Raw genomic sequence first — 27,323 nt, forward strand, 5'->3', positions numbered from 1 at the left:
CACAAGGCAGGCTGCAGACACACCCTTCATTCACTGCTGAAATGGCAAAGAACTGCACCACTGCCACTCTTCCTGGGGAGTATCCATCATACCCTGTCTATGAAAGAAAGGCTGATTCTTTCCATGGAATAAAAATAACAGATAAAAATCTGTTGCAGAATTAGAGACAGAAATTTTGCTTTCTGACACACCCCCCCCTCAGCTGCCAGCTTGCTTGGTCCTTGTTTTCCTACTGCTTTTTTTTTTTTTTATTTTCCTAATTTAAGCTCCTGCCAGGTGAGAACCTCTGAAGCTGTAGGATCAGGTTGGGTTCTGCCTTATCCTCACACAGCAGAACCACATTCCTTGTGCTCTGGGGTTGCAGGAAAGCAACAAACTTCAAATAAAGAGTCTGGAGATGTTCATCTGTTTGTTGTTAGGGGAGTGTCATGTCCTGACAGGAACCCAGAGGGGTATCAGGTAGAGGTGGGGGTTGCTTTGCAGGGAAAGGTGCCTCAGAACATGAGCCTTCCCCTTGTGGAAAGGACTTCTTGGTGCAATTTTTTTGTGAATTATCTGCCTGGTTGCAGTAGGCTTGCCTTGAAGCTTCTTATTTACCTGTCTGTCTGAAGAGAAGGCCCAGATAGTTATGATTTAAGCATAAAATTGCTTGGGTGTTGGGCTGAGTCTGGCATTCTGGATTTTGCATGGATGTTACAGGCTGACTTCACCAGTGCTGCTCTTCCTTTTCTTGGGTGGAGGAGTCAGGGGAGTTTTTTCTGTCCTTCAAAAAGTAGCAGAGCCTCTGGAAGGCTCCTGAGGTGCTGAGTTTGTGCTCTTGACATCAGCATCTTATCTGTAGCTTCTTAATAGCTACAAAAGAAGTATTCTAGTGAGGTCAAGGCCTCTTTTTCTGCACTGATTATTTTTTTGGTATCCTTTGGACTGCTCAGTACTGATTCTTGCTCGGGGACCTGCAAAGGAATTGATACAAATTTCTACCAAATGCTGACCCAAAAGGCAGTAGCTGGAGGCTGGGCAACAGTGAGACTGAAATCCTGCAAAATCCATCCCAGGGCTGCTGTGCTTTGTGTTTCCAGCAGTCTTTGTATCAACAGCTCCCAGAAACAGCCTGAGAAAGTTTGCAGCCAGGTTTGGAGGAGTGTTTTCTGCCACTGCCAGAGTTACAAGGTGCTACTTTCTTAGATAACAGAGAAATCCTATAATGCTTTTTGCCTCCTTCATTTTTCTGATGCTCAAAGCTGAGGCTTTTGCATTGTTTGCTCCATCTTCTACCTCTAAATGTTGCACTCTTAGCCAGGGGTGGTATATAAGGATTTATCACTGCTTACAGCTACTGGTACTTTCCTGTAATGCAGTAGGTGAGGGCCAGAGGGCTCAAGGGTTTTTCCTTTCAATAGCAGGAGGTTGTCTTTGCAGGACCCTGAGGTCTGGAAATGCTCTGAATACCAAAGGTTGATTTCCTTGCCTGGGGAGGCAGCTGGCAAATTGTTGTCTGTGAAGGTCAACACATGTTGGGACTGTGTGTGTGTGTGTGTGTTTGTTTCTGGACAGAAGGAGGTGAAATGAGAGAACTCTCTCTTGCTTTCCTTTCTAAATGGTTGGAGGCTACTTTTGAGTGTTGCTCTTTGGGAAGCTTGAGAAGAATTTAGATCAGTGTTTAAGCAGTGGTGGATTCAGGGCAGAAATTTCAACAATCTGCTCACTGAAGCTCTTTACAGAAGATCATTTAGCCCTGATGTCATGTTGCAGAATAATTTATTTTCTCCTGTAAGAAGATGGCATCATCTCTTGAGTGGCTGGAGCAGTGGAAATCTCTTGAAAGAGATCTCCAGCCACAGGCCCACACTGTGATAATGACAAACCTTCCTCTGGGAGCTGTCACCTCCCCTGGAGGTTATTGTTGCACTTAATGTCCATTTTGATTGTGCTTTTATCAGTTGCTAATGTTGAACTTTAGATTCAGAGTATTACAAACCACCACTTCCCAACTAAAGGATCAACTCCAGTTGGCTTTTAATTGTATAAAGTGTGTGATTTAACATTAACTTGTAAACCCAAAGCTGTCCAATCATGGAACTAAACCCAGTCTTCAGCTGGTTGCTCTATTGAAACACAGAAAACAGTTGTGGCTGCTTTCTCTCTGCTTTTCATTCCTCCCTGGTGTTAAGTAGATGAGGAGCAGTGGGTGACTGTCACCTCAAGGGCTGTAATTGTGGGCAGTGGGAGCAATTGGCCAAGCCAGTTCAGCATCTATATGGAAATAAAAGTCATTTCCCTCTGGCAGAGGAGATGAAGGCCCTTTGGAAGCCTCTGCTTGATGAACTTGCCTCACAGTGCAGGCTGTGTGCTTGCACTGACCAGGAATGGCATCCCTGAGGCTGGAGTTTCTTCTGCAAAATGTGACTGCTCTGTGGTGATGTTTTCACTTTGCACTCCAAAATACTTTGGCCCTGGGCTTTCTTTCAGCCTGTGCTGCACTCAGTAGATCCAAATGGTTCTCCTGTGCTCCATCCATGGAAGTCAGCTGTGTATCCATCCAGGAGCAGAATGCAGCTCCCAGATACAGAGCTGGATCTCTGCCCTGTGCTGTCACAACCTGTGACAAGGAGAGAGCAAGCAGGGTCATTGAAGGCTGCCAGGGGTAGGTTGGAGTTTGAAGGGTTTTCTGGGTACCCTCAGGTGGTTTGTGGGAGGCAAAACAAAGTTGAGGGGGGTGCTGGTGTCTGATCCAGGTGCTTGGGTGCTGATCCAGGAGGCCTGAGCTGGACACCCTGCTGCATTTATCCACTGCAGTTTTCAAAACCAGGAAACTTCCTCATGCATTTGCTTTGTTTGTGTGCTTGACATCCAAAGCTTCACTCCATCAGGTTATTCCTCTGGTGGGAAAGCTTCCCAGGTATCCCAGAATTGCTGGGATTGTGCTGCCTCGTGCCCTGCAGGGACCTCCAGCCACCTCCCTGTGTGTGCAGGAGCACAGCAGCCACACCACAGGAATCACAGAATCATGGAACTGGCTGGGTTGGAAGGGACCTCAGAGCTCATCAAGTCCAACCCTTGATCCACTCCCCCCATGGTTCCCAGCCCATGGCACTGAGTGCCACATCCAGGCTCTTTTGAAATATCTCCAGGGATGGAGAATCCACCCCTTCCCTGGGCAGCCCATTCCAATGCCTGATCACCCTCTCCATCAAGAAATTCTTTCTAATGTCCAACCTAAACCTCCCCTGGCACAACTTGAGACCTCTTGTGCCCTCTTGTCTTGCTGAGAGCTGTCTGGGAAAAGAGACCTTGTGAGGATTTAAATCCTGACAGACTGGGTTGGGTTGGAAGGGACCTCAGAGATCACCAAGTCCAACCTTTGCTCCACTCCCCCCGTGGTTCCCAGCCCATGGCACTGAGTGCCACATCCAGGCTCTTTTGAAATATCTCCAGGGATGGAGAATCCACCCCTTCCCGGGGCCTATGAGGAGAGGCTGAGGGAGCTGGGGGTGTTGAGGCTGGAGAAGAGGAGGCTCAGGGGAGACCTCATCACTCTCTCCAACTCCCTGAAAGGAGGTTGGAGCCAGGGGGATGTTGGGCTCTTTTCCCAGGCAACTCTCAGCAAGACAAGAGGGCACAAGAGGTCTCAAGTTGTGCCAGGGGAGGTTTAGGTTGGAAAATTAGAAGGAATTTCTTGATGGCGAGGGTGATCAGACTCTGGAATGGGCAGGCACAAGCAAGGCCTCCACTCTCTGGTGGTCACTGCACTTTTCCTGAAAGCAGGGGAGGCTTTCCTGTCACAAAAGCAGGGGAGGCTTTCCTGTCACAAAAGCAGGGGAGGCTTTCCTGTCACAGCTCTGTTCACTCTCCCTCCAGGCTCTCTTCTCCAGTTTTGGGGATCCAGAAGGACTCCCAGCAGGCAGGGTAATGGCTCTGCACTCTGGGCCTCACCTCTGGTAGGTGGCAAGTAGCCAACTTCTCAGAGCTGTTGCTCCTGAGGGTTTGGATTTTTCCATTAACCCTTGAGCTGTTTGCTTCAGGTTCTTGTCCCGGGATGGACACCCAGTTGAGTTCCATGGATGGGGCACAGGGTTTGCACACTCTGGACTAATTTTTTAATTTTATTTATTTTTATTTATTTTTATTTTATTTTTATTTTATTTTTATTTTATTTTTATTTTATTTTTGTTTTATTTATTTTGTTTTATTTATTTTGTTTTATTTATTTTGTTTTATTTATTTTGTTTTATTTATTTTGTTTTATTTTTTTGTTTTATTTTTTTGTTTCACTTATTTTGTTTCACTTATTTTGTTTCACTTATTTTGTTTCACTTATTTTGTTTCACTTATTTTGTTTCACTTATTTTGTTTCACTTATTTTGTTTCACTTATTTTGTTTCACTTATTTTGTTTCACTTATTTTGTTTCACTTATTTTGTTTCACTTATTTTGTTTCACTTATTTTGTTTCACTTATTTTGTTTCACTTATTTTGTTTCACTTATTTTGTTTCACTTATTTTGTTTCACTTATTTTGTTTCACTTATTTTGTTTCACTTATTTTGTTTTTTTATTTATTTGTTATTTTTTATTTTATTTATTTTTATTTTATTTATTTTATTTATTTTTATTTTATTTTATTTCTTTTATTTTTTATTTTTTATTTTATTTTTTATTTTAAATTTTATTGATTTTATTTATTTTTATTTTACTGTATTTATTTTATTTGTTTTATTTATTTTATTTTATTTATTTATTTTTAATTTTATTTATTTTAATTATTTATTTTCTATTTCACATCTCAGTGTTTTGAAGGCAGGCAAGGTAGCTGTCAGAACATCAGCCATTGCTTTGGCCCCTTCCTGGCAAAGCCCTGAGCAGGGGCAGATGCCGAGGCTGCTGGAGTTGGTACATTTCAAGGTAAAGCGGGGAGGGAAGAGCAGGGAATTCATTGCCACAAACCTCAGGCTTTAGAGCTGGCACAGAGAACAGTTTTTTAGAGGAGTGCTGGGCCCTCTGTGCTGCTGCTCTGTGGTCTCAGCAGGGCTGTGCCAGGTGTGCTGTGCTAATTAGCAGCAGTGAGCTCATTAACTCCCTGCTTACTTTTTTTTACTCCCTTCTCTTCTCTTTTTTCTTCTCTTTTTTCTTCTCTTTTCTTCTCTCTTTTCTTCTCTCTTTTCTTCTCTCTTTTCTTCTCTCTTTTCTTCTCTCTTTTCTTCTCTCTTTTCTTCTCTCTTTTCTTCTCTCTTTTCTTCTCTCTTTTCTTCTCTCTTTTCTTCTCTCTTTTCTTCTCTCTTTTCTTCTCTCTTTTCTTCTCTCCTCCTTTTTCTCTCCTCCTTTTTCTCTCCTCCTTTTTCTCTCCTCCTTTTTCTCTCCTCCTTTTTCTCTCCTCCTTTTTCTCTCCTCCTTTTTCTCTCCTCCTTTTTCTCTCCTCCTTTTTCTCTCCTCCTTTTTCTCTCCTCCTTTTTCTCTCCTCCTTTTTCTCTCCTCCTTTTTCTCTCCTCCTTTTTCTCTCCTCCTTTTTCTCTCCTCCTTTTTCTCTCCTCCTTTTTCTCTCCTCCTTTTTCTCTCCTCCTTTTTCTCTCCTCCTTTTTCTCTCCTCCTTTTTCTCTCCTCCTTTTTCTCTCCTCCTTTTTCTCTCCTCCTTTTTCTCTCCTCCTTTTTCTCTCCTCCTTTTTCTCTCCTCCTTTTTCTCTCCTCCTTTTTCTCTCCTCCTTTTTCTCTCCTCCTTTTTCTCTCCTCCTTTTTCTCTCCTCCTTTTTCTCTCCTCCTTTTTCTCTCCTCCTTTTTCTCTCCTCCTTTTTCTCTCCTCCTTTTTCTCTCCTCCTTTTTCTCTCCTCCTTTTTCTCTCCTCCTTTTTCTCTCCTCCTTTTTCTCTCCTCCTTTTTCTCTCCTTTCTTCTTTGCTTCCTTTCTTCTTTGCTTCCTTTCTTCTTTGCTTCCTTTCTTCTTTGCTTCCTTTCTTCTTTGCTTCCTTTCTTCTTTGCTTCCTTTCTTCTTTGCTTCCTTTCTTCTTTGCTTCCTTTCTTCTTTGCTTCCTTTCTTCTTTGCTTCCTTTCTTCTTTGCTTCCTTTCTTCTTTGCTTCCTTTCTTCTTTGCTTCCTTTCTTCTTTGCTTCCTTTCTTCTTTGCTTCCTTTCTTCTTTGCTTCCTTTCTTCTTTGCTTCCTTTCTTCTTTGCTTCCTTTCTTCTTTGCTTCCTTTCTTCTTTGCTTCCTTTCTTCTTTGCTTCCTTTCTTCTTTGCTTCCTTTCTTCTTTGCTTCCTTTCTTCTTTGCTTCCTTTCTTCTTTGCTTCCTTTCTTCTTTGCTTCCTTTCTTCTTTGCTTCCTTTCTTCTTTGCTTCCTTCCTTCTTTGCTTCCTTCCTTCTTTGCTTCCTTCCTTCTTTGCTTCCTTTCTTCTTTTTTTTTTTCTTTTTCTATTTTCTTTTTTTTTTTTTTTTTCCAAAAGCACTGCACTTACTGCTTGTACATGTGGGTGAGGAGGCAGCTGAGCCTCACCAGACTCTGTCCTGTGGCACTGGTAAAAACCCTGCCTTTTTTGCAAGTGCTGGGCAGCTTCCACCAGATGAGCATTGGCAGATTAGCTACAGGAGGCAATTCACTGAACTAACAGAGGCACAGGAAGAAAATGCCATTTTTTTTAGTGTGCTTTTTGCAGTGGCAAGGAAATGTTAGGAAAAGTAAGCCAAATAAAATCCAGTAGCACCTGGAAAAGCCTCTCCAAAGCCCAGCAGCCTCTCTGAGGACTTCATGTTGATGTCAGGCTTTATCCTCAGTCCTCCTTGGCTAAGGGGTTCTGGAGAAATGTGTTGTAGCCACTTGCCAGTCACCACAATTCTTCAGTGAGGCTTGCAGAGTGCAAAAACCTTGGCTTTAAAGATTTTTCCAGAAATTTAATCTGAGCAGTAGGAGCCTGGGGATGATGCCTTGGGCCTGTAATGGATTGAGCCACCCAGAATTACATGGAAAATCAATGTGACCACTGCTGAGAGGTGGCAGTCTAAAAAGTCCCTGGTTGCTGTTCTGCAAACAAGCCCTAAAATGCTGACCTTGGCATAATGGAGTGTAGGCAGCATCCTCTTTCTGTCCTTACATGGTTATTATCCTGAGAGGTCAGAGTGTGCCTCAGTTATTCACAGCTTATTTTGGCTTTTTTCAACTTGAAAAACAGCTATTGATTTTTGGTTTATTTATTTTCGTGGCTTGTTGCTTGGGTTTTGCTTATTTTGATGGCGTGGGGGTTTTTTTTGGTGTTTTTTTTTTTTTTTTTTTTAAGCCAATGACTGAAAATACATTGCCTTCCACAAAATGCTGAAGAAGGAATGGGTCTGTGGGCCATGATTTGATCACCTTTCCTCTGTGTGCACCCATTCCCTGATGATTCCAAATTTCCTGGGGGAATCCTGGCGTTGTCCCAGGCTGAGTGGCACATCCTGGCCCAGAGATGCCATCATTAAGTGTCTTCAGGAGCCCTGTGCTGGGCTGGTTCCCTCAGGAGGCTTTTGCCATCCTCAGAGGCAGCTGCAGAAATGAAAATTTTGTCAGCAATGTGACCAACCTAGCCAGGACTCTAAGCCAGAGCACTTGCTTCTAAATTAAATCACCTTGTGATCTGCTTTCTGTGCTTTCAGAAGGGGAATGGCCTTAAGAAAAGCTGCTGGTCAGGATATTAATTCAGAGATGCTCAGATGAGGTTTCTGCTCAGTTGGAGAAACCAAACAGAGGAGTTGGGGCTTGCAAAGTCTTCCACAGTAGTAACAGCTTTCCCAGTGCTTTATCTTTACCTCTGGGCTTCCTTTTTCTTCCCCTGCTTTTGAAAATCCCAGAGTGACTGAGCAGGTGTCCACCTGAGAGTCATCTCCTGCTTCTAATTCCACTTTTAAGGAAATAACTGAGGTGTGCTGGTTTCACTGGTGCATTTTTGCTGCTGACCAGCATGATGAAGGAAAGGCTCAGCTGGGGTCTCCAAAGGTGGGAGGAGTCTCAGAGCATCCCTGGAAAGCTGGAGATGAACTTTCAGATTAATTTGGGTATTCTTAGGGCTTTCAGACCTGTGGTACCCAGGCACTGCATCAGCTTTGGCCACTGGATGACCAACTGCATTTTTCCCTTTTTTAGTTTCTTCCAGCTCTGTGTCGTGTGTAGTTAATGTGAAAATATTCCAGTAAAAATCCCAACCTTCCCCAGCAGGTAAAGGAGGAGACATTGTTTCTGTACCTGGCTCCCAAACAATTTCCTGGAAGCAGAAGGTGCTTTTTGACCATTCCAGGTCTCACTGGCACTCTTCTGCTTTTAAAGGGCTCTTTAGTCCCTCACTGCTCCTCTCTTCACCACAGGGGCCTCAGAGCCTGTCCCAGCATTTTGCTGCTTGCCCCAATTCCCTTGTTTCCAAGCTGCTGCCTCATTCCTGACAACTCCAGGCTCAGAAAAGGGCTTTGGATGTCTGAGATGCTGGCAGAGACTGCTCTGCAGCCCTTGGGCCTGAGGTTATCCTTGATGGAAAGTGCCACTTGCAAGAAGATTTTTTTATTTTGGGCTTGTTTTTGAGCTCTCACACGAGTGTTTATGGCTTTGCAGGAGTTGTGGGGTTGCAGGGATCTTCCTTCCTTTCATCCTCTCTGCAAATCCTGGTTCCCAGGGGCAGGGGGCTCTCAGAGGTGCAGTAGCTCCATCTGCTCACCTGGCTTGCTGAGCTCAGAGGTTTGTTCTGTGGTTTGAAGTGAATCCTTCTGGGTGGGACAAATCAAATCCATGGGTTCAGCCTCAAAGACTGAAGCACAAACTGCGTGGCTGAATTCTGGGGCCAGGGGAAGAGTTTTCTCCAAAGAAGCAAGCAGATGCCTGGAGATGCTTTAGGGTGGATGGAGCTCCAGTCAGCAGGGAGGTGAAGCTTTGTGCCCTGGCTGTGGGGCAGCTACTCCAGAGAGCCATGTTTGATGTGCTCAACCTATTTTAAGCCCCTGTGGGAGCTCAGTGACTGGAGTGTTCCTTCCCTTTGGATTTAGAGAACCTTTTGTGGAAGCAGCAAGCAGGAGCCCAAAAGGGACTTGGTCAGTAACTGGGGTGGAAGCAGAGTGTCAGGGTTTAACACTGGCCTGGCAACTAAACTGAGTGACAGCTGCTCTCTATTAATCCCCCTCCCCTCCCTGATAAAGAAAGGAGAGAGAATAAGGGAGAGAGACTGATGGGTTGGAAACTGAACTGCACAGCTTTAATGGAACAGGAATGATAAATAGGAAAAATTACTAAATCTATACAAATATACAGGATAATTGATCCCAGGTTCCTCCCCCTTTTCCCCCAATAACTCTCACATCCCCACTGAGGCTGCAGGGCAGCCCTGGGAAAGTCCAGGCTGGAATCCTGGGGTCAGCAGGAGTTGGGAGCTGGAGGCAGGAACACACAGATCCAGGCTGGAATGGATCAGGAGCACAGGCAGAGGAACAGACAGAATCCTCCCAGGATGCTGAAGGGAACAGGGAGAGGGGAAGAAGGGGAAGCAGGAAGGGGTTTGACCCTTGTGATGCCTCAACTTTATCCTGAGGATGAGGTGTATGGGATGGAATCCTCTGTTTGGTCAGTTCTGGCATCTCTCTTGTCTGTTCCTCCCCAAAGGAGGCTGCAGGTGGGGCCTCTTTCTTCCTTCTGGAGGGCAAAATGTTCCTCAGAGCTGAGCAGTGTCCCTGGCTCTGCACACCAGGCTCTGGCTGGAACTATAACCATGGAGTTATCAGTCCCAGGAGCAGCCACTGCCTGAGAAACTTGCTGTTAATTTCAGCAGTGCAGCTGCTTACAAGAGACTGAGCTGAAAGCAAAAGTCCAAGACAGAAAATCCCCTTTATCCTGGCCCAGACCAGGACACACAGTTCATACATTTTCTTTACATCTGATGGAAAATCACTCATTTCCTTCAAGACTTATGAGGTTAGGACACAGATGTCAAAAAACCCACTTGTTCTGCATTATTAATTTTTAAATACTGGTTCAACTCTGCTTCTTTCCATATGAGTTGGTTTGAGATGCATCCTGGGCTGCCTGCTTGGCTTGCAGCACCAGGCAGGCAGCTCCACCCTGGGCTGGCTCCAGGAGAGCTCTGATCAGATTTGTTTCTTTTTAAAAAGCAGCCAGGATGCTTCTGTGCAGATAGGCAGCCCACAGAAGATCAGTCACTCCAGCCTGGTCTTGTCTGTGCTGCTTCAGGGAATAAGCTCAATTTCCCAGGGAACAGCTTCTCCTGCCAGGTTTGAAGAACAATGTTTGGAGAATGTTGGGTTGGTTTGTTGTTTTTTTTTTTTTTTTTCTGAAATGGAGAGAACTAATGTTTTACTTTGAAATTAGGCAAGTGATGGGACCTGTTAATTTTGGCTCTGTTTGCTTTACAGGAGGTAATCCAGCATAAAATAAATAATCCTGTGTGCAGGCAGATGTGGCCTGGGAGCTCAGTTGTGTGAGGACTTAATTTTATTTCCTGGCAGGTTCTGAACATGCAGCAGCTTCAGATCTTGCAGACTGGAGCACTTGCCCCTTGTGCAGTGCATCTGTGGAAGGCACCCAGGACATGGCAGTGCAAAACCCCACCAAAAAATAATATTCAAGCAGAATATTCCTCTTGGCTCATCTGGGATTAGTTTTTTTTTTCACAAACCCCTGCAGATGAGTATTTCTTGCTCCTCAAGTGATCATTCCAGAAGGCTGGAGGACTGCTTAATGAGGCTAGACACAGATGGGGAATATTGAAAAAGAATAAAAAAACCTCATTTACTCCTCTCCCCCCCCCTTGGTCTGTGATTCCCCAGAGCTAACAACATTGATTGGGTGGAAAGTTTTATAATTGCATCAGGTCTAAACTGGGGCAGGTTTCCTGAGTGAGAACTGTGTGTCCTGAGTATGAGGAGGGAAGAGCTGGCCTTTTCCAAAGCTTTCCCTCCCTCTTTCTCTCCCATTCTCAGCAGGAAGGTCAGGCAATATATGTGCCACCTTTGTGCCACTGGGATTAAGGTTCTTAACATCTTCTCAGCTCCAAATTCCCTTATACCCCAAACCCAACATGTGCCTTCTCAGCCTGATGTGCACCAGGCATTTTGATTCAGAGAATGATGATGTGTTGAGCCCCTGGGGGTAAGTTGCAGGGGGTTTGGGCACTTGGGGTTGCAATTACACAGCAGACTGGGTAGAAGCCTGCCAGCCTTCTTGGTGTGGCTCTTTCCCAACTCCCCTTACCCTTCCTCTGTGACCCTGCCTCCATTTCCCCTCCTTGCAAGGAAGGTGGCTCTGCTGATGCTCTCCTCTAAGGGCTTGAAAGGCACCTTGCTGCTCACCTCTGAGCTGAGCACTTTCCTGACACACTCCCCCCTTGTCATGCCTTTTGCCACCTCTTTTTCTTGCAACCAGGACTGGGTTCAGCTATGCACCTGAGCACTGGGCTCTGGGTGTTGTGCTGGAGTGGATGGGATGTGTGATGAGATGGGTTGGTCCTCCTCATACCCCATAACTGGTGGAAAAAACTGAAATGCAAGAGAAAATGCTGCCATTAAGACTTTGCCACTGAGCCAGAGCATGAAGGTTTGGGTTTTAAGCCTCTTTTGCAGATTAGCTGGAGCTGTTTAAATCAGTGATCATTTTAGCCTGTATTCCTCCTCCCTTTTAGCTGCTTATGTGGTTAAGGGGACTGCTGGGAGCAGATCAAACACTTTTTTTTTTTTTTGCTTAAGTGAGGATGCTGCAGTTCAGTCCTGTAAGTGTGTGCTCTGTGGAACAACTTCTGGGACATGCTGTGGGTTATCTTCATGTGCTTTGGTGCCCAGCATACAGAAGTGGGGCCTTTTCCATGCCCTCAGATTGCAGCAATCCAGCTGGTAGATGGAGAGAGAAAAGGATGACAAGTCCTTCAGGGGAAGATGGAAGTAATATCCCCCCAGTTGGGCTGGGAATGGGTGTGCCTGGATGCTTGGGCATCTCTCTGAGCTTGGATCAGAGGTGATGGATCCTAAGGAGGAAACCTGTGAGTATTACAGGCACTTGGTGATCCAGTTTGCTTTTAATAACTTTATAACTTTTATATAACTTTATAGGGCAGGCCTTTCTATTCTACAGTTGCACAGCATCTGGTACAGTAGCATCATCTGTGCTACCAGGCTCCAGCATGGGCCATAAAATTATTAACTCTGCTGTGTTTTGGAAGTTTTATTATGCAGTTTAACAGCTTAGCAGCATAATGAAATCTTTACAGGAAAGTGATGAGAGTGAGTGGTTTTGTGTGTGAATTACAGGGTCTGTGAGTGGGCAAGACACTAGCTACTTGTTTTATTGCTGACAATATACTTATTTTCATGGTTAGGCCTGGATTACAATGTCTGAATAGCATCCCAGTAAACAGTCAGGCAAATAGTTATTTATCAAGTATTTAAAAGTGAAAGGTCTTGTAATTTTCCTTAGTAATGACTGTGATTTCTCCCAGCTGGATTAGTGGCTCCCATTGCTCCCCATGAAGAAAAAGGAGTGATTTGGTTTTTACATGGGGAGTTATTATCTTCCATAAGAATAAATACCAGAGGCTTTTTTTTTTTTTTTTTTTTTTTTGACTTCCTGGAATGGGATCTGGGGAGGGCTGAGATTTGCATAACCTGAATTAATACCTTGTTAAGCCCTTCAATATTCTTTCTTTTGTCAGGCCTGTTGGAGTGGTGCAGGTGTTGCTTCTGGCAACAGCCTGCCTCAGAGCTGCTTTTCTTGCAGATTATGAGGCAGTCAGGGGGTCTTGTGATGGAATTGCCTCAAAAGGTCACTTTTAATCACATTTCTGACACATTGCTCTGTCCCCAGCTGGGCAGTTCTGGGAGAACAGGTTGCCCAAAGCTTGGGGGCTCTGTCACTACAGAGAACAATTTCAAAAATACACTTCAGCTGCTGGCAGGCCAAAGGGGTAAAATAAATTGAACCAAGTGTTGCATTCTGTGCCCAGTGGTACATTCTGTACCATTGCTGCTGCTGCTCTGAGGTGGTAGAGGAAGCAAGTGTCAAAGCTGAATCATAGAATCATAGAATTGGCTGGGTTGGAAGGGAGCTCAGAGCTCATCAAGTCCAACCCTTGATCCACTCCCCCCCGTGGTTCCCAGCCCATGGCACTGAGTGCCACATCCAGGCTCTTTTGAAATATCTCCAGGGATGGAGAATCCACCCCTTCCCTGGGCAGCCCATTCCAATGGCTGAGCACCCTCTCCAGAAAGAAATTCTTTCTCATGTCCAACCTAAACCTCCCCTGGCACAACTTGAGACCTCTTGTGCCCTCTTGTCTTGCTGAGAGTTGCCTGGGAAAAGAGCCCAACCCCCCCCTGGCTCCAACCTCCTTTCAGGGAGTTGGAGAGAGTGATGAGGTCTCCCCTGAGCCTCCTCTTCTCCAGCCTCAACACCCCCAGCTCCCTCAGCCTCTCCTCATAGGATCTGTGCTCGTGTCCCTTCACCAGCCCAGTTGCCTCCTTTGGACCCACTCCAGGACATTTCTTTGCTGTCATCAAAGGGCTGTGCCAGACCCTTCCTAAGCATCACCATGAGGGGCTGCAGCAGGGCCAGGCTTCTTCTTTCTCCCACTTCCAGGGTTTCACCATCTTCCTGCTCAGAGAGCTGTGGCTTGGAGGCCCTGGTCCAACCAGCAAGATGGGAACTCCCATCCAACTTGAGGCTGGCAAATCCCAGGAGCCTTTCTTATCTGCATCTGAGCTTTGTGCTTTCCTGTACCTCAGATGGTGGGATGGCCATCATTCTGCTTTGTCTCTGGTTGCTGAGGGCTGAAAGTACTTGTGAGATTAAGACCAAGAAGCCCTGTGTTTAGATCCTGGCTCTGCCACAGGCTTTGGAGACCTCTGCTCCCCATCCTGCTCATCCTGACAGCTCTTCAGTTGCTGGGTTCCCCGAGGGTGATGGGAGCTGAGCTGTCACCTCAACACAAAAAGCAGAGTGAGCAGCAAAGCATCATTCCTGTGGCCTTGGCTTCCTTCCCCTGCCTCTTCTTGGTCCTGCACTCTCCCAAGTCCCAGACCTGTGCATGGTTTAACAGTTGGGATCCAACCCAGGAGCAGCTCCTGGGGCTGTGTTGAGACCCAGTGCAGAAAGTTTGGGGTTTTTTGTGGTTTCTGGGCTATGGCTCTGAAATCCTGCATGCTCAGGGTCTGCTTGATGTTTCTCTGTGTGGTTCACATGCTTCCTGCACACACAGGATGGACCCTGATGGCATCAGAGTGTTGGGGAGTGACAGGAGCAGGGGCACCATGCTGGAGCCAGTGCTGTGAAGTGTGTGAGATGGTGCCAGGGATGGAGCCAGCTCTTGGGACACTGATTGTAATAATCTGAACCTGGCACTTGTAGCTCAAGGGGGGTCTGGGGGGAGCCCTGGCTAATTGCTGCATGAAGACACCAAGTTTATCCTGTCAAAGGAAAGCCATGGATGTAGAGTACCTTTTGGTGTGTGACTGTCCTTACTGGGTGGTGTGTTTGGGATGCCCTAAATTGTGGTGATGCTGTAATAAGGCTTTTTTTTTTTTCTTCCTGAACTGCTTATCCCACCCTACTCCTTTCCAATCTGATCTGCAAACATTTCTGAATATTCATAACATGGGATTTGTCTCTACCCACATGACTGCCACTGGTTTGAAAGGCATGTGACAGTGGAGGGGGGAAACAGGGTTAATCTTCTGTACTGGCAGAACAAGGCTTAGCAGGAGGTGTACAGCTCAGGAGTTTATTCTTATTTCCAAACATGCCTTTTCCATTGTATTTGCAGTCTGGGGAGAAGGAGGAGGAACAGTTTTTCTTCTTAACAGTGTCTTCAGATGCTGGTTCACTGCTCAGCCAGGGACATGGGTGCACTGGTTGTGTGCAAGTGGAATTCCAGGCTCAACATATAACTCCTCAGCACCTCCCTTGCCATTGATCCAGCTGGGTTTGCAGGTCTTCTCCATGTCCATCAGCCAGTTTCTACATGGAAACTGCAGGGTAGGAGTCAAGCAGCCATTACCCTGATTTGTAACCAGGGCAGATCCTTGATGAAGCCTTCAGCCTCTCACCTGCTCTCAACCAGGGACAATCCTGCCCAACTCTTGTTGGCAGCAGATTCAGCCAGAAACCCAGACCACAGGAGGGTGGGATGGAGGACTCTGACTTCTGGGCTGTCTGAGATGTGGGTCAGAGAGCTGCAGAGTCCCACCAGGGCTCACAGCCTTGAGCAAGAGCAAAATTGTGAGCTTGGAAAACCTGGGCAACCTTGTTAGGAGCTACTGAGAGCATGAGAAACATCTTGCTGGGGGCAGGTCACTGTACAAGAATGGGCAATGTAGCTGGGTTAATTTCTGACAATTAATTATTGAGTTGTTTTCTAGAGATTCTTTCTCATGTTGGTAATCTGTTCCCTGCTGTAGATGCCATATTGATTTATAATTTTTTTGAAGTTCAATATTTTGCACCCTCGGGGCCTCCAGCAAAAATTAACTGAGAAATGAGAGCAAATTTCTGCCTTCTGCCTTGTCAGAGCTTTCTCTCCCACTCCTCACCCCCAGAGCCAATTTCCAGGCTCTGGTTTGGGTTGCAGATCTTGCCAATCCCATTTAAAATGAGTGGCAAAACAGCTGTGGCAGAAGAGCTGCCTCACTGCCCAACAAATGAGGAAATGAAGAGGCAAATGAAGAGCCTGGGATTGCCCCCAGTGACCTGAGCAAGAGAGGGTTCAGTAGCTGCAAGTGGGATGGGGCTTTTGGAATGAATAAGCATCCCTGTTTGTTTTAAGAAAAAAAAAAAAAAATCCCCTCTTCTCCCAGCTCTAATTAGCTACTGGTTTCCTTTTTTCTGCCATGAGTACAGAGGGTTTGTCACTGGAAGGAAATCCTTACAAGGTGCAAGTTTCCTCAGCTTGGTAGCTGATGGAGGTGACCTCTGTGCAGGTGATGCAGGGACTCCTGGACCTGTTTTCTTGCTGGGTCTTTGTTTTGGTGGTGTGAGTCCAGATCTTCCTTACTCTAAGGTTTGTCTCTTTTTTTCCCCCCCAACAGAGTGACTAAAGAAGTGGACTCGACCTCAAAAGAAGCTAAAGCTTTTCTGAAGCATCAAGAGAAACAGCAGGCAGCAGCTCCAGCTTCCCTCCCCACAGTCTCTGGGTGAGTACCTGGTTTCTCTGCACTGGTGTGGACCTTAGTGAGACTCCAGCTGCTCACAGAGGTTCTGTGGTAGTTAAGCTAATGAGTTATTTGTTTTCTGGAGGATTTCAGTGGGAGCAAGACCAGGCCTGGAAGGAATGATGATGATGTGGGGGGGAGGGAAGCAGGGGAAGCAACCCATGAGTCCCAGTGACTCACTTGGTAGGTTCAGGCTTGAATTTCTCAATCCTCCTAAATCATTCATCCTAGTGAGGAAATACTGTTTTGAATGTCTTGAGCAGCCTGATGAAACTGCAGGTAACCAAGGAACATGCCTGAGATTGCCTGTGGTTCCTTTGAGAGGTGCTTCTCAGGTCCATAAAAAGCCATGACAGCTGGGTTGTGGCTTCTTAGAAAATTTGGGGAAGCGTTTGAATGCGAGATGCTTTTGCCTCTTTGATGTTCTCTAATATCATTGAGATGTGGATTTGTCACTTTCTGTTCAAGCTCCAATACCTAATTCTGGGATTATCCTAATGCTTGTCAAAGAACCAAAGAGGTCAGGTCCCCTGTGTGTCTGCCATGCCACTCTCTGTGCTCCTTGATGAGCTTGGGAGTGCTCTGCTCTGCTTCTCAGGAGGAGAGGAGGTATCTCTGTGTTCCAAGTGTAATTTTTAATTAATCTGTCATTTGTGTTTCCATTTGAAAGCCATAAGCTCCTCGATTTGGTCACATAGAAACAACACCCTCCAAATAAACACATTGTCCTTCCCATCTGCTGAAGGGCAATTCCCCAGTGTGAGTTGAGGCTGCCTTTTCTCTGAGACAGGCTGGTATTCAGTTGCTGCAGCTGGATTGTCACTCATTTTTCTAGCTAAGTGTTGCATAGCTTGTAGTTAGGTCAGGGTAGTGAAAGCACAGGATTTGTGTCTGACTCCTGACAGCTGCTGTCCTGCCATGAATGAATGCATAGATGAGCATGGACTTGTTGCTCTTGTTCATGCTGCACGAGGGTTTGTCCCTGCAGAGCTCATTAATTGTAACCCAGGTGTTGCATATGGGGTTTTGTGCTGGAAAAAACTTGTCTTGAGTGGGACTCTCCCTGTGCTCAGCCCTGGGGAGGCCACAGCTTGAGTCCTGTGTCCAGTTCTGGGCCCCTCAGCTCAGGAAGGAGATTGAGGTGCTGGAGCAGGTCCAGAGAAGAGCAAGGAGGCTGGGAAGGGATCCAGCACAAGTCCTGTGAGGAAGGGCTGAGGGAGCTGGGGGTGTTGAGGCTGGAGAAGAGGAGGCTCAGGGGAGACCTCATCACTCTCTCCAACTCCCTGAAAGGAGGTTGGAGCCAGGGGGGGGTTGGGCTCTTTTCCCAGGCAACTCTCAGCAAGACAAGAGGGCACAAGAGGTCTCAAGTTGTGCCAGGGGAGGTTTAGGTTGGACATGAGAAAGAATTTCTTGCTGGAGAGGGTGATGAGGCATTGGAATGGGCTGCCCAGGGAAGGGGTGGATTCTCCATCCCTGGAGCTATTTCAAAAGAGCCTGGATGTGGCACTCAGTGCCATGGGCTGGGAACCACGGGGGGAGTGGATCAAGGGTTGGACTTGGTGATCTCTGAGCTCCCTTCCAACCCAGCCCATTCTGTGATTCTGTGATTCTTTGTTCAGTCCAGGTGGCCACAGGGGTGCTCCCATGTCTTCAAACCTGACTTCCCAGTTTCCCCAGTAAATGCCCTGCTGCTCTGAGTGCAGGCAGGTTTGGGAGCTCACTGGGAAGGCCCCACGGGCTGCTCACCTTCCTGGGCTGCTGAGATCTGTGTTTCCTCCTGTATCTTACTGGCCCAGGGGGGGAGATGGATGGCCAGAGGTCCTGCCCAGCACAGTCATTACCAAAGTGCTGGAGCTCTGATTGCTCAGGAGAAATATCCAGAGCCCAGGCTGAGTCAACACTGCAGGTACCTGAAGCAAATATGGAAAAAATAGAATAAAAATCAGTAGAAGAAATAATGAGTTCAAGGACTCCTTTAACTTTCCTCCAGTGTAATTATTTTGGAAGCATCTTAATTAGGTCATTTTTCAGCTTGCTGATGCTTGATGTCCTACTGACAGACACTTGCCCAGAATATCAGCTGGCCTGGTTGTGGGGAAGGAAGGGGAAAAATACCCTGGGCTTGTGTCTTGTCCTCAGCACCAAACCCTGATGGAGTGCAACCCCATGTGCCTTTTGCAACCTGCTACAGCAGCCCAGCAGTGGTTTTGGGGTGTTTTGATCAATGTGTGGAACACTCCAGGGCTGAGCAGGAGAGTCCAGGGCAGCCTGGCCAGTGTGTGCCCTCTGGTCTGAGACTGCTCCAGGGAGTCTTCTGCCTTGGAATAATTTCTGAGAGTGATCCCTGAGCCCAGCAGCAACCATGCTTGACTTTGGGTTTAGGATGTGCTTCCAGCTGGGAAATCAGCCAGGGTGTTTGCAGGTGAGAAAATCCCCAACAGCTTTGCAGTGTTCTTCAAAGCCAGAGGCCAGTCCCTTCTGTTAAGATGATTTACAAAAGGTCAGGTTTTAGATTTGGAGCCAAACTATTGTCCAAGCCCTTCCCTGGAGCAGAGAGCCACATCAGTGATGTGCCAGAGCAGCACCTGGGGACTGACAGAGCCTGGGGTAGCCTGATGGTTTTTTGCTGGTGTCCCTTAGGTACTTAAAACAGAAGTTTTGGGGAAAGGGTGCATTTTTCCCTTGAGCCTTACAGGAGAGCCCCAGTCTGGATCCATATCACTAGAAAGCAGTGAAAAAAAAAAAACAAAAAACCATGGAATTTGGGGTCCTGGACATGGCTCTGGACACCCACTGTGCTGTGAGCCACTGTCAGCCCCCAGCAGCTTTGTCAGCTATTTAAAAATAGGAAAAAAGAGCCTTTCTCTGTGTGCAGAGTATTCCAGCAGTTAAGACTGGCCTCTCCATCTGTTTTTTTCTTTCTTCACCTTGCAAGCTGCTTCCATTCTTTCTGGATGCAGCCCCCCTGCCCGTGCATTTATTGAATTTCCCTTCTCTAAACAGACAGGAGTAATCCAGGAAAGCAGCAGCCACAAAACCAAACATCCAGTTCCACATCTCCACGTTAGGAACCCTTGCAGCTTAAGCAGTCCAGGGGAAGGGATGTTTGGGGCTGAAAGTGCATTTCCTGGATGTGTTTAACATCCATACCGGATGTGCTATAAAAAGCCAGATTTGTGCTTGGGAGGGACATGGGGGTGGCTGGAGGAGAATAACTTAAACACTTAGTTGTAATTAAAGCCAGGAGTACAAAACAACCCACCCAGTTCTCTCAGCAGGCTTTGCTAGAAAGGTCAGGAGCTCTTGGTTCCCAGGGATGTGGTAGTTTCCCAGCCTTCCCATTATTCCCACCACGGCCCCTCGTGACACCCAGTGGTCTGTCAGCAGTGGGCAGAGGGTTGTTGGGAGGGTTTGGGGTTGATGCTCTGTTCCAGCTGTGTTTCTGTCATGCTCTTGGGTTGTGTTGGGCTCTCTCTGCCCCTGTCAGAGGTCTCAGATGTAATGAGGGGGTCCACTGATCCCTTCTAATTTGCTGTCACAAAAAATGGATGGAAGGCTCCTGCCGTGCAAGAAAAGCCCTCCACTCACCCTGAGAAGCCTTCTTACCTGTCTGTGTGTTGTAGGACTTGTTTCCTTACCCTTACCTCAGCTCCTGGGCTTTTTGGGGCAGCAAGAGTAGCTCCTGGCAGTAAGTGCATGACCTGATGGAGGGGTTGGTCAGCTTTGTGGTCATCCCTGGTGCTCTCAGCTCTGCTTTCGGCCTCCTCCCCAGGACCTCCGAGCAGGATCCATCACCCTCTGCACTAATAATCCTCTTTTGCAACACTATTTCATATTCAGAGGATGTTAAAGCAAATTAAATCCTCCACGCAGCTTACTGCAGCGTGCAGGGCTTGAGCCAGGATGGGGGGGTTGAGCTGCAGGCTGGGCAGTACCTGCACAGCTCTCTGCCCTTTGCTGTGAGCAGCTGCCATCTGCCCAGCAGTTCCTGCTTGTCAAAGTGCTTCTCTTGCAGTCCTGAAAATGGGAAGAAAAAAAAAAAAAAGTAGTTGGTGGAGCTTCTTTGAGATTGTCCTCTAGGCAGCTGTTTCTGAACAGGAGCCAGGAAGAAAAAAGGGAGGTTTTACACTGGCTTTGTTCTTGCCTTTTACTTCTTACCAAACCCATTTGTAATTAAACATGGACTTGCTCACTCAGCCCAGCTGTTGCTTTTCTGTTTGATCCTGCCTGAAATTAGAGTGGTGGATGTGTGACCTCCTAGGCCTTTTCATGCCTTGTAGGCTGGTATAAACACAGGGTAACATTTATTTGCCTTTGAAGCAAGCAGGCAGGCACAGCTCCCACGGAGCTCAGGAGGTGCAGAGTTGGCTGATCCAGGGCTGAGGTTGCTCTGCAAGGCTTTGGACCTTGGTGCAAGACCCAGAAGGAAGAGGCACTTGCAAGAAAGCCCTGACCTAAAGACAGACACTTGCCCTGACCAAAGGAAACAAACCCCCAGCCTTTTCATCAAGGATGCTTTTCTCCTCTAGTCTGCAGCAGAGTGGTTCACATGGCCTGGCTGTTAAATGGTGTGAAAAGCTTCAGGCCTTTGCTTATCATAAAAAGGGTTTTTGTTGGAAAGGACCTTAAAGCTCATCCCATTCCAGCCCCCTGCATGGGCAGGGACACCTCCCACCAGCCCAGGTTGCTCCAAGCCCCATCCAACCTGGACTTGGACACTGCCAGGGATGGGGCAGCCACAGATTCCATGGGCAGCCTGGGCCAGGGGCTCAGCACCCTCACAGGGAAGAATTTAAATTCTCCCTCTTCCACTTTAAAACCATTACCCCTTGTCCTATCACTACATGCCTTTGTGAAAAGATCCTCTCCAGCTTTCCTGTAGCCCTTTCCTGGTAATGGAAGGTGCTCTAAGGTTTCCTCAGACCCTTCTCTGGGCTGAACAACCCCAACTCTCTGAGTGTCCTCATAGGAGAGGTAAGAAAATAGTCATTTACTTTTGCCAGTCTTGGAGTGGAAGGACTCCAGCAGGAAGTCATCTGTCTGTGGCATCTCTCCCACCAGGAGAGTGATGTGCAGGAGGAGGAATGGTAGGAGTTTTTGTGGGGGAGGATATGGGAAGTGGGAGAACTGGAGCCTGTTTGCCATCCTGGCTCATTACTGGAATTTCTAAGCTAAACTTCCCTTCAAGCCTGGTTGCTCCTAGGGGCTGCTTTGCACCCAAAGGATTTTTCTTCCAAAAAATGCTTCAGGAGTTAGCCAGAGCTAATTGGATTCTTTTTCCTTTCTCTTGGGATTTTAAGGAGATACTGGCAAGATGGGCACAGGCTCTCAGCTTCTGTAAACCTCACCTGATGTAAAGCTAATGCTGCAGGACTCGTGTGCCTCCTGGGAGCAGTTTCACTTCACAGAGATCCCACGGGCTTTTCTTCTTCAGAAATACAGTCCAACTTCATCTCAGCATCAACTGCAAGCAGTTATTTATCTAAAACTCTTGCCCATTTTTCTCTATGGCCTCAAGAAGGATGCAAATAAAGCAAGTAATCCAGACCTTTGGGGGAGCTGGAGATGGGGGATTTTCAGTAGCCACTGAAGCAATTGAATAGCTCTTGTTCTGCTGGCAATTTCAGGGCTTCTCAGTTTTCTCCTGCTCTTCCCTTACTGTGCTCCAGAGAGTGCTCTTCTCCCAGATGGAGAGATCCAGCCCTTTGCACCATAGCCAAGTGCCTGAGTGTGAGTAGTACATGACATATTTTTCTGTGCACAACAAGATGAGCCAGGGGCAATATTCACGTGCCCTAGAGCTAGTTTTACTTATTTCCTCCTCATATACTTCACTTGTGAAAGATTAAACGTGGCAGTAGCTGTTCCAAGTGAGTAATTTCTCTTCAGGTCCTAGATCCTTTGTTGGTTTTATTTTTTGTTTTAATTATTCATTGTTCACATCTGTCTCCTGCTCTATGCCTGTTCTTTCCTTGAATCAACACAGTAATGAGGCTGGGTGATTATTTCTTGCCAGCATCTTGGGTTTATTTACTGGGTGGACTGAAATGAATTACCCCAAGGGGATTGGTGTGGAAAGGTGTTTGCACGTGTGGGGAAAGGGAGGTTTGGCATTAGGAAAAAAAACCATGGCTGGCTCAGTATTGAGGAGAAGGGTATCCACCAGCCCTGGTAAATAAGATGCTGGTTGCTGCACACTTGTAAAGGATGCCAGTCTTATTCCCTAAACATTGAAACCAGCATGGACTGAGCCTTCCAGAATCAGCCCTGCTGCAGCACCTGGGGATACCCAGCTCCAGCTGGCACAGGGGTGGCAGCAGCAAAGGCACCAGCCTGGCCTTTGGGGCTCAGCTGAGAGGCAGAGAAGGGCTGGCCAAGCTGTGAGCCAGGGCCACACAGCCATCAGATCTGGCTTTTGCCCCTTCATAGAATCATAGAATTGGCTGGGTTGGAAGGGAGCTCAGAGCTCATCAAGTCCAAGCCTTGCTCCACTCCCCCCGTGGTTCCCAGCCCATGGCACTGAGTGCCACATCCAGGCTCTTTTGAAATAGCTCCAGGGATGGAGAATCCACCCCTTCCCTGGGCAGCCCATTCCAATGGCTGATCACCCTCTCCAGCAAGAAATTCTTTCTAATGTCCAACCTAAACCTCCCCTGGCACAACTTGAGACCTCTTGTGCCCTCTTGTCTTGCTGAGAGTTGCCTGGGAAAAGAGCCCAACCCCCCCCTGGCTCCAACCTCCTTTCAGGGAGTTGGAGAGAGTGATGAGGTCTCCCCTGAGCCTCCTCTTCTCCAGCCTCAACACCCCCAGCTCCCTCAGCCCTTCCTCACAGGACTTGTGCTGGATCCCTTCCCAGCCTCCTTGCTCTTCTCTGGACCTGCTCCAGCACCTCAAGCTCCTTCCTGAGCTGAGGGGCCCAGAACTGGACACAGGACTCGAGGTGTGGCCTCCCCAGGGCTGAGCACAGGGTAGTACAGCTGAGTTCAGCTTCTCCAAATAGTTGTTGCTCCTGAGCTGGTGTTAAGGCTTTTCCGATACGACGCGGAGCTCCAAGTGTGGGAAGTTTCATGTCCACTCTCCCAGACTCAAAGCAAAACATGCACTAAACATCCTTCTCCTAAACCAGTCTCTCAGGAGCAATCCTTTCTTGTTCTCAGGCTAAATGAGTCAGTGCCTTCTACCCCAGCCTCTATTTTGCAAGAGAAATGAATGAGATTTTTTAGCTTCATTCTCTGCTTTCCTGCGGCCATCCTGGGGAGCTTGTGGTTGCTTTTCCCTGGGGCAATCCATCTGATGGGTAAGAAGTTGAGCAGTGCTTGGATGGCTCTGTGCCTTGCTTCAGTCCCCTGTCTTGATGTGGCTGAGCTGGATCCCTGGGCTGGACTAACTGGGATCAGCTGTTTCTTTTTCTAGTCTCGTTGGAGGTTCAGCTGAATGGAATCTCAGCAATTTGAGGACTTACACTCTCTAAAGCATCTGTCTTATAAAATAAAAACAACCCCCCACCACTCATGGGTCCTTTGATAATTCCCAATGAAAGTTGTGGGGCAGCTTTCCCTTAGGGCAATACAGGTTTTTTGAGGCTTATTTTCATTTGCTTTCATCTTTTAGATCACGAGCATTTCTCTTTCTCCCTCTGTGAAAACGACGGAGGAAATTAACTGCTAATGGGGAATGAAGCCAGCTGTATTTTTATTCCAGACCCCTTGCAGGGTGTTGGATGGAAACCCCTGTACCTTCCCAAGTTAGACAGGGTCTGGTTGGAGTGAGAGGTGAGAGGGGCAGCCTTGCTTTCTGGTTAGAGGATTGGAGCTGGATGCAAAGAGCTCCTATTCCCAGCTGTGCCATGGCCTGGGGGTGTGTCTACCAAGAAGATTGTTTCCACTCCTGCTTTATTTTGCTCTTTTAGTGCCTCCTTGCATATTAACTGAGTTGCACCACGTCCCTTGAGTGTCTCCCCCATACCAGATGCTTATGTTACATCCTCTAGCTTTCCCACACTCATGTTCCTCCCTTTTTCTCACGTCAAGGAACAAGTTCAGCTGAATCATTCTTCATAAAATATGAAGCAGCTACGTATGGCTGGAGTTGCAGGCAGAGCAGAGCCGTGCCCCCTGCTCTCAGGCAGTCCTCTTGCCCCAGAATTTCCACATACTAGTGGCTTCATTCATGGAAAATCACATACTGGTGGCCTCATCCATGGAAAAGCAGCACACCAATATTTTCCAGCACATTTGTTAGCCAAAACTTTGATCTGCACGCTGGGTTGTCAGAGTCCTGCAGGACTAGAAAACAAGCATGGCCAGGCTGCCTGGCTTGCTATCAAGATCTGAAGTTGAGCAATTAGGGTTAAAATTACCTACTAAAATGCTGGCTTTTTCCCTTCCTTTCTTAAGGGAGATAGATGTTGGTGTGACTCTGAGCTCTTGAAGGGTGTGTGGCCCCTCTGAGAGCTGCAGCCTCTTTGAGTGGCAGGGGGCTCTGCAACTCTTCTTTTTTTTTCCCTTTCCAGAAAAAGCCTGAGAGAGGCTGAGCAAGTATCTGCCTCCAGGGATTTCCTCTGCCAGTTTTTGGCTAGGGGGGTGGTTAGCATGGCTGGGGCTTCACTTTGGCTGTTGCTGTCCTGGCACGGAGGTGTCAGAGCCCTCTCAGTTCTTGCACTCCCTTTACTTATTCCGGATCAAAACGTTGAACCAGCAAAGCGATGCTCAGGCTGAGCTGAGAGGGCACCTTAAACTCCAGACTGCCTCAAGCTCTCCAGGGTGCTGTAATCTGGTCTGCCAAGGCATGGAGTACTTAATTTCCCTATCCAAGGAGTTTCAAAGCCTTCCTGATGCATTGGGTTACAGCCCAGTTGGCTTTGCCCCAGAGCTCTGAAGAGCAAGCGCAGTCCTTGAGGCAGCCACTGTACCAAGGGACCCTCTGTGGAGGCAGATAACTGGTGGTGTGTTGGCAGCAGCCTCACAAGCATCCCTCTGGGTGTATGGGGATGTGTGTGAGATGCTCTTGTACCTGCTGAGGCAAGGAGGGGAGGGAAATAATTTATTTCAAGTTTCTGTTGGGAGACTGCTCATTTTTCTGGCAATCCCAGGGGTAGGTGCATTTTGTGCTCTCTTTGCTGGTCTCATAGCATCTACTATCAATTACCAGCAAATAATTATGGATGTACGAGCTTGACCTGACCTTGTGCAGTGGCTTTTTTTTTTTTTTTATTTCCCCATACTCTTTCAAGAACTTGTACTTGGGTGCTGTTGCTGTAAGCCTCCAGGCAAGCAGTGGACAATACAGGCGCCTGTTCATTGCCCTGACTGCCTGACTTGAGAACAATGATGGCATTTCTTGAAGTAACAAGTCCCGGGCATGTGCAGGGTTGCATTGTAGCACTGGTTGGTTTGGTTTTTGGTTGGTTTTTTTTTTTTTTCTTGCTCTTGAGAGCAGCAGGCTGGGTTGCAGCACCTGGGAGGGAAGAGCAAAGTTGCACCTTTTGGAAAGTCCTCCCCGAAAGGAAGCAAAGGGCTGTTCTTAGGTGCTTGCCAGCTTTGCCAAGTGGGTGTGCATGCTGTTAGGAGTATGGTTGAGATGCTTGTTTGGCAGCAAGGAGGGGGTTAAAGCCAACCCTCAGAGGCTGCTTGATTGCAGCTCATGGCTTTCATAATGCAAAGCCGGTGGGAATTCAGCCCAAGGCTCCGGCCCCCCCTGCCCCCCTTCTCCCCTAACCCTCCTGACTCCTCTGGAGCTGTGTCCTTGCCAGTACAGTACTGCTCACACAGGGAAAAAAAAAAAAGAGAAAACCAACACAAAAAAAACACACAAAAAAACCCCCAACAAACCAGCAGAGGCGTAAGCACATGAAAGCTGAGATTGTTCAACTTTCTTGGGAGAACACTGAAGAGACATTTTCCAGCGTGGTCGTGGTGTTTCCTTCCATGATGGCTGCTGTGCATCACCCTGGCCTCTTCATCTCTGACCTGCACATTTCCCATTGCAGGACAGCTGAGGAAGCAGCTGGTATATGTGATATCTGTGACTCTCTGGGGGCTGCTGTGTGGGGATGTCCTTGGCTTTGCTGTAGGCTCTGGCTGATGCACAGCTGAGTTGCTTAGGCCAGAAAAACGTGGAGGTGGCTCAGCAGTGGGGGGAATGCTTGGTGCCAGGTACAGCCAGTATCCCAGGTCTTGCTGTATGGCAGCCTGAGCTAGTGGGAGGTGTCCCTGCCTGAGCAGGGGGGTTGGAACTAGATGATCTTTGAGGTCCCTTCCAACCCAAACCATTCTATGATTCTGAATTAGAGAAGGGCTAAACAGCCAGTGCAGCCAGGAGCCTTTTGTTGTGCAGTGTTTGCTTTAAGGACAAGCACTATTTTATCACACTATTTATCACACTATTTTTCCTAATGTGTCAAATCCTTTCTCCCTCCCTGCTGTTTGCAGTGACCTGCTGGAAAACTGGAAGGGCTCTCCAGTTCCTTTCTCACTCACATGTGTGCACTGGTGAGCTTTGCCAGCACTGCTTGTCTGGCTTGCCTTGGTGAGGGGGTGATTTTTTTTAATTTTTTTTTTTTCTGCTTTCCCAACTCAAAGAAGAGTGTTTAGCATTTGTTTTGGAAACAAAACCACTTCTGGAGAACATGGCCTCTGCAAACAGACCAGTACAAAGCAGGTTGTGTGCTTTAGGCTGACACAAGCCTGAACAAAATAGCCATCTCTCTCCTTGCTTTATGGTTTCATGGCCATTGCATTTACCAAGGATTCTTAAGAAAGCTTTCAAGTAGTATATTGTCAGCTTTACTAGTTCTTTACTACTAGTATATAGCTTTACTAGTCCTACAGGTCAGGCAAGATGCTGAGCAGCCTTCCCCTGGTTGGTGCTGTGATTGTGAAGCAGGGTTTGAATCTCTTCTGAGAGGAGAATATCTGTGCCCACATAAAAGGGAGGGGTTTTTCATACTGAGCTTTCTCCAAAGCTTTTGGGAGTAAAAGTGTGTTGGTATTAGTAAGAGGTTGTGAGTTACAGCTGTTGAGGGACACTACAGAGCTGATTATCTTCAATTTCCTTTGTTGTAAACGTCTCCTGGAAAAAAAAAAAATTGCCCTTTGTTTCCTTCCTTTGGCACTAGGCAAGCTGGATGGGAATCAGGTAGCCCTGCTTTGGTGAGGGGTTTCCTGTTTCTGCATGGCATGGGGA

At 47.2% G+C, this 27,323-nt stretch overlaps 1 protein-coding gene and 1 long non-coding RNA gene across 2 annotated transcripts in view; one reads left to right on the top strand and one right to left on the bottom strand.

Moving 5' to 3' along the window:
* The window catches only part of LOC139802169 (uncharacterized), a 64,246-nt gene that overhangs the window by 8,460 nt on the left and 28,463 nt on the right, over positions 1-27,323 (bottom strand). The window lies entirely within an intron of this gene.
* CFDP1 (craniofacial development protein 1) overlaps positions 1-27,323 on the top strand; it is a 68,677-nt gene that overhangs the window by 3,891 nt on the left and 37,463 nt on the right. The window contains 1 exon segment of the mRNA XM_071757052.1: positions 16,017-16,121. Within this exon segment, the coding sequence (XP_071613153.1) occupies positions 16,017-16,121 (105 nt within the window).

The sequence above is a fragment of the Heliangelus exortis genome, chromosome 13, assembly GCF_036169615.1.
Source record: "Heliangelus exortis chromosome 13, bHelExo1.hap1, whole genome shotgun sequence".
NCBI classification, from domain to species: domain Eukaryota; kingdom Metazoa; phylum Chordata; class Aves; order Apodiformes; family Trochilidae; genus Heliangelus; species Heliangelus exortis.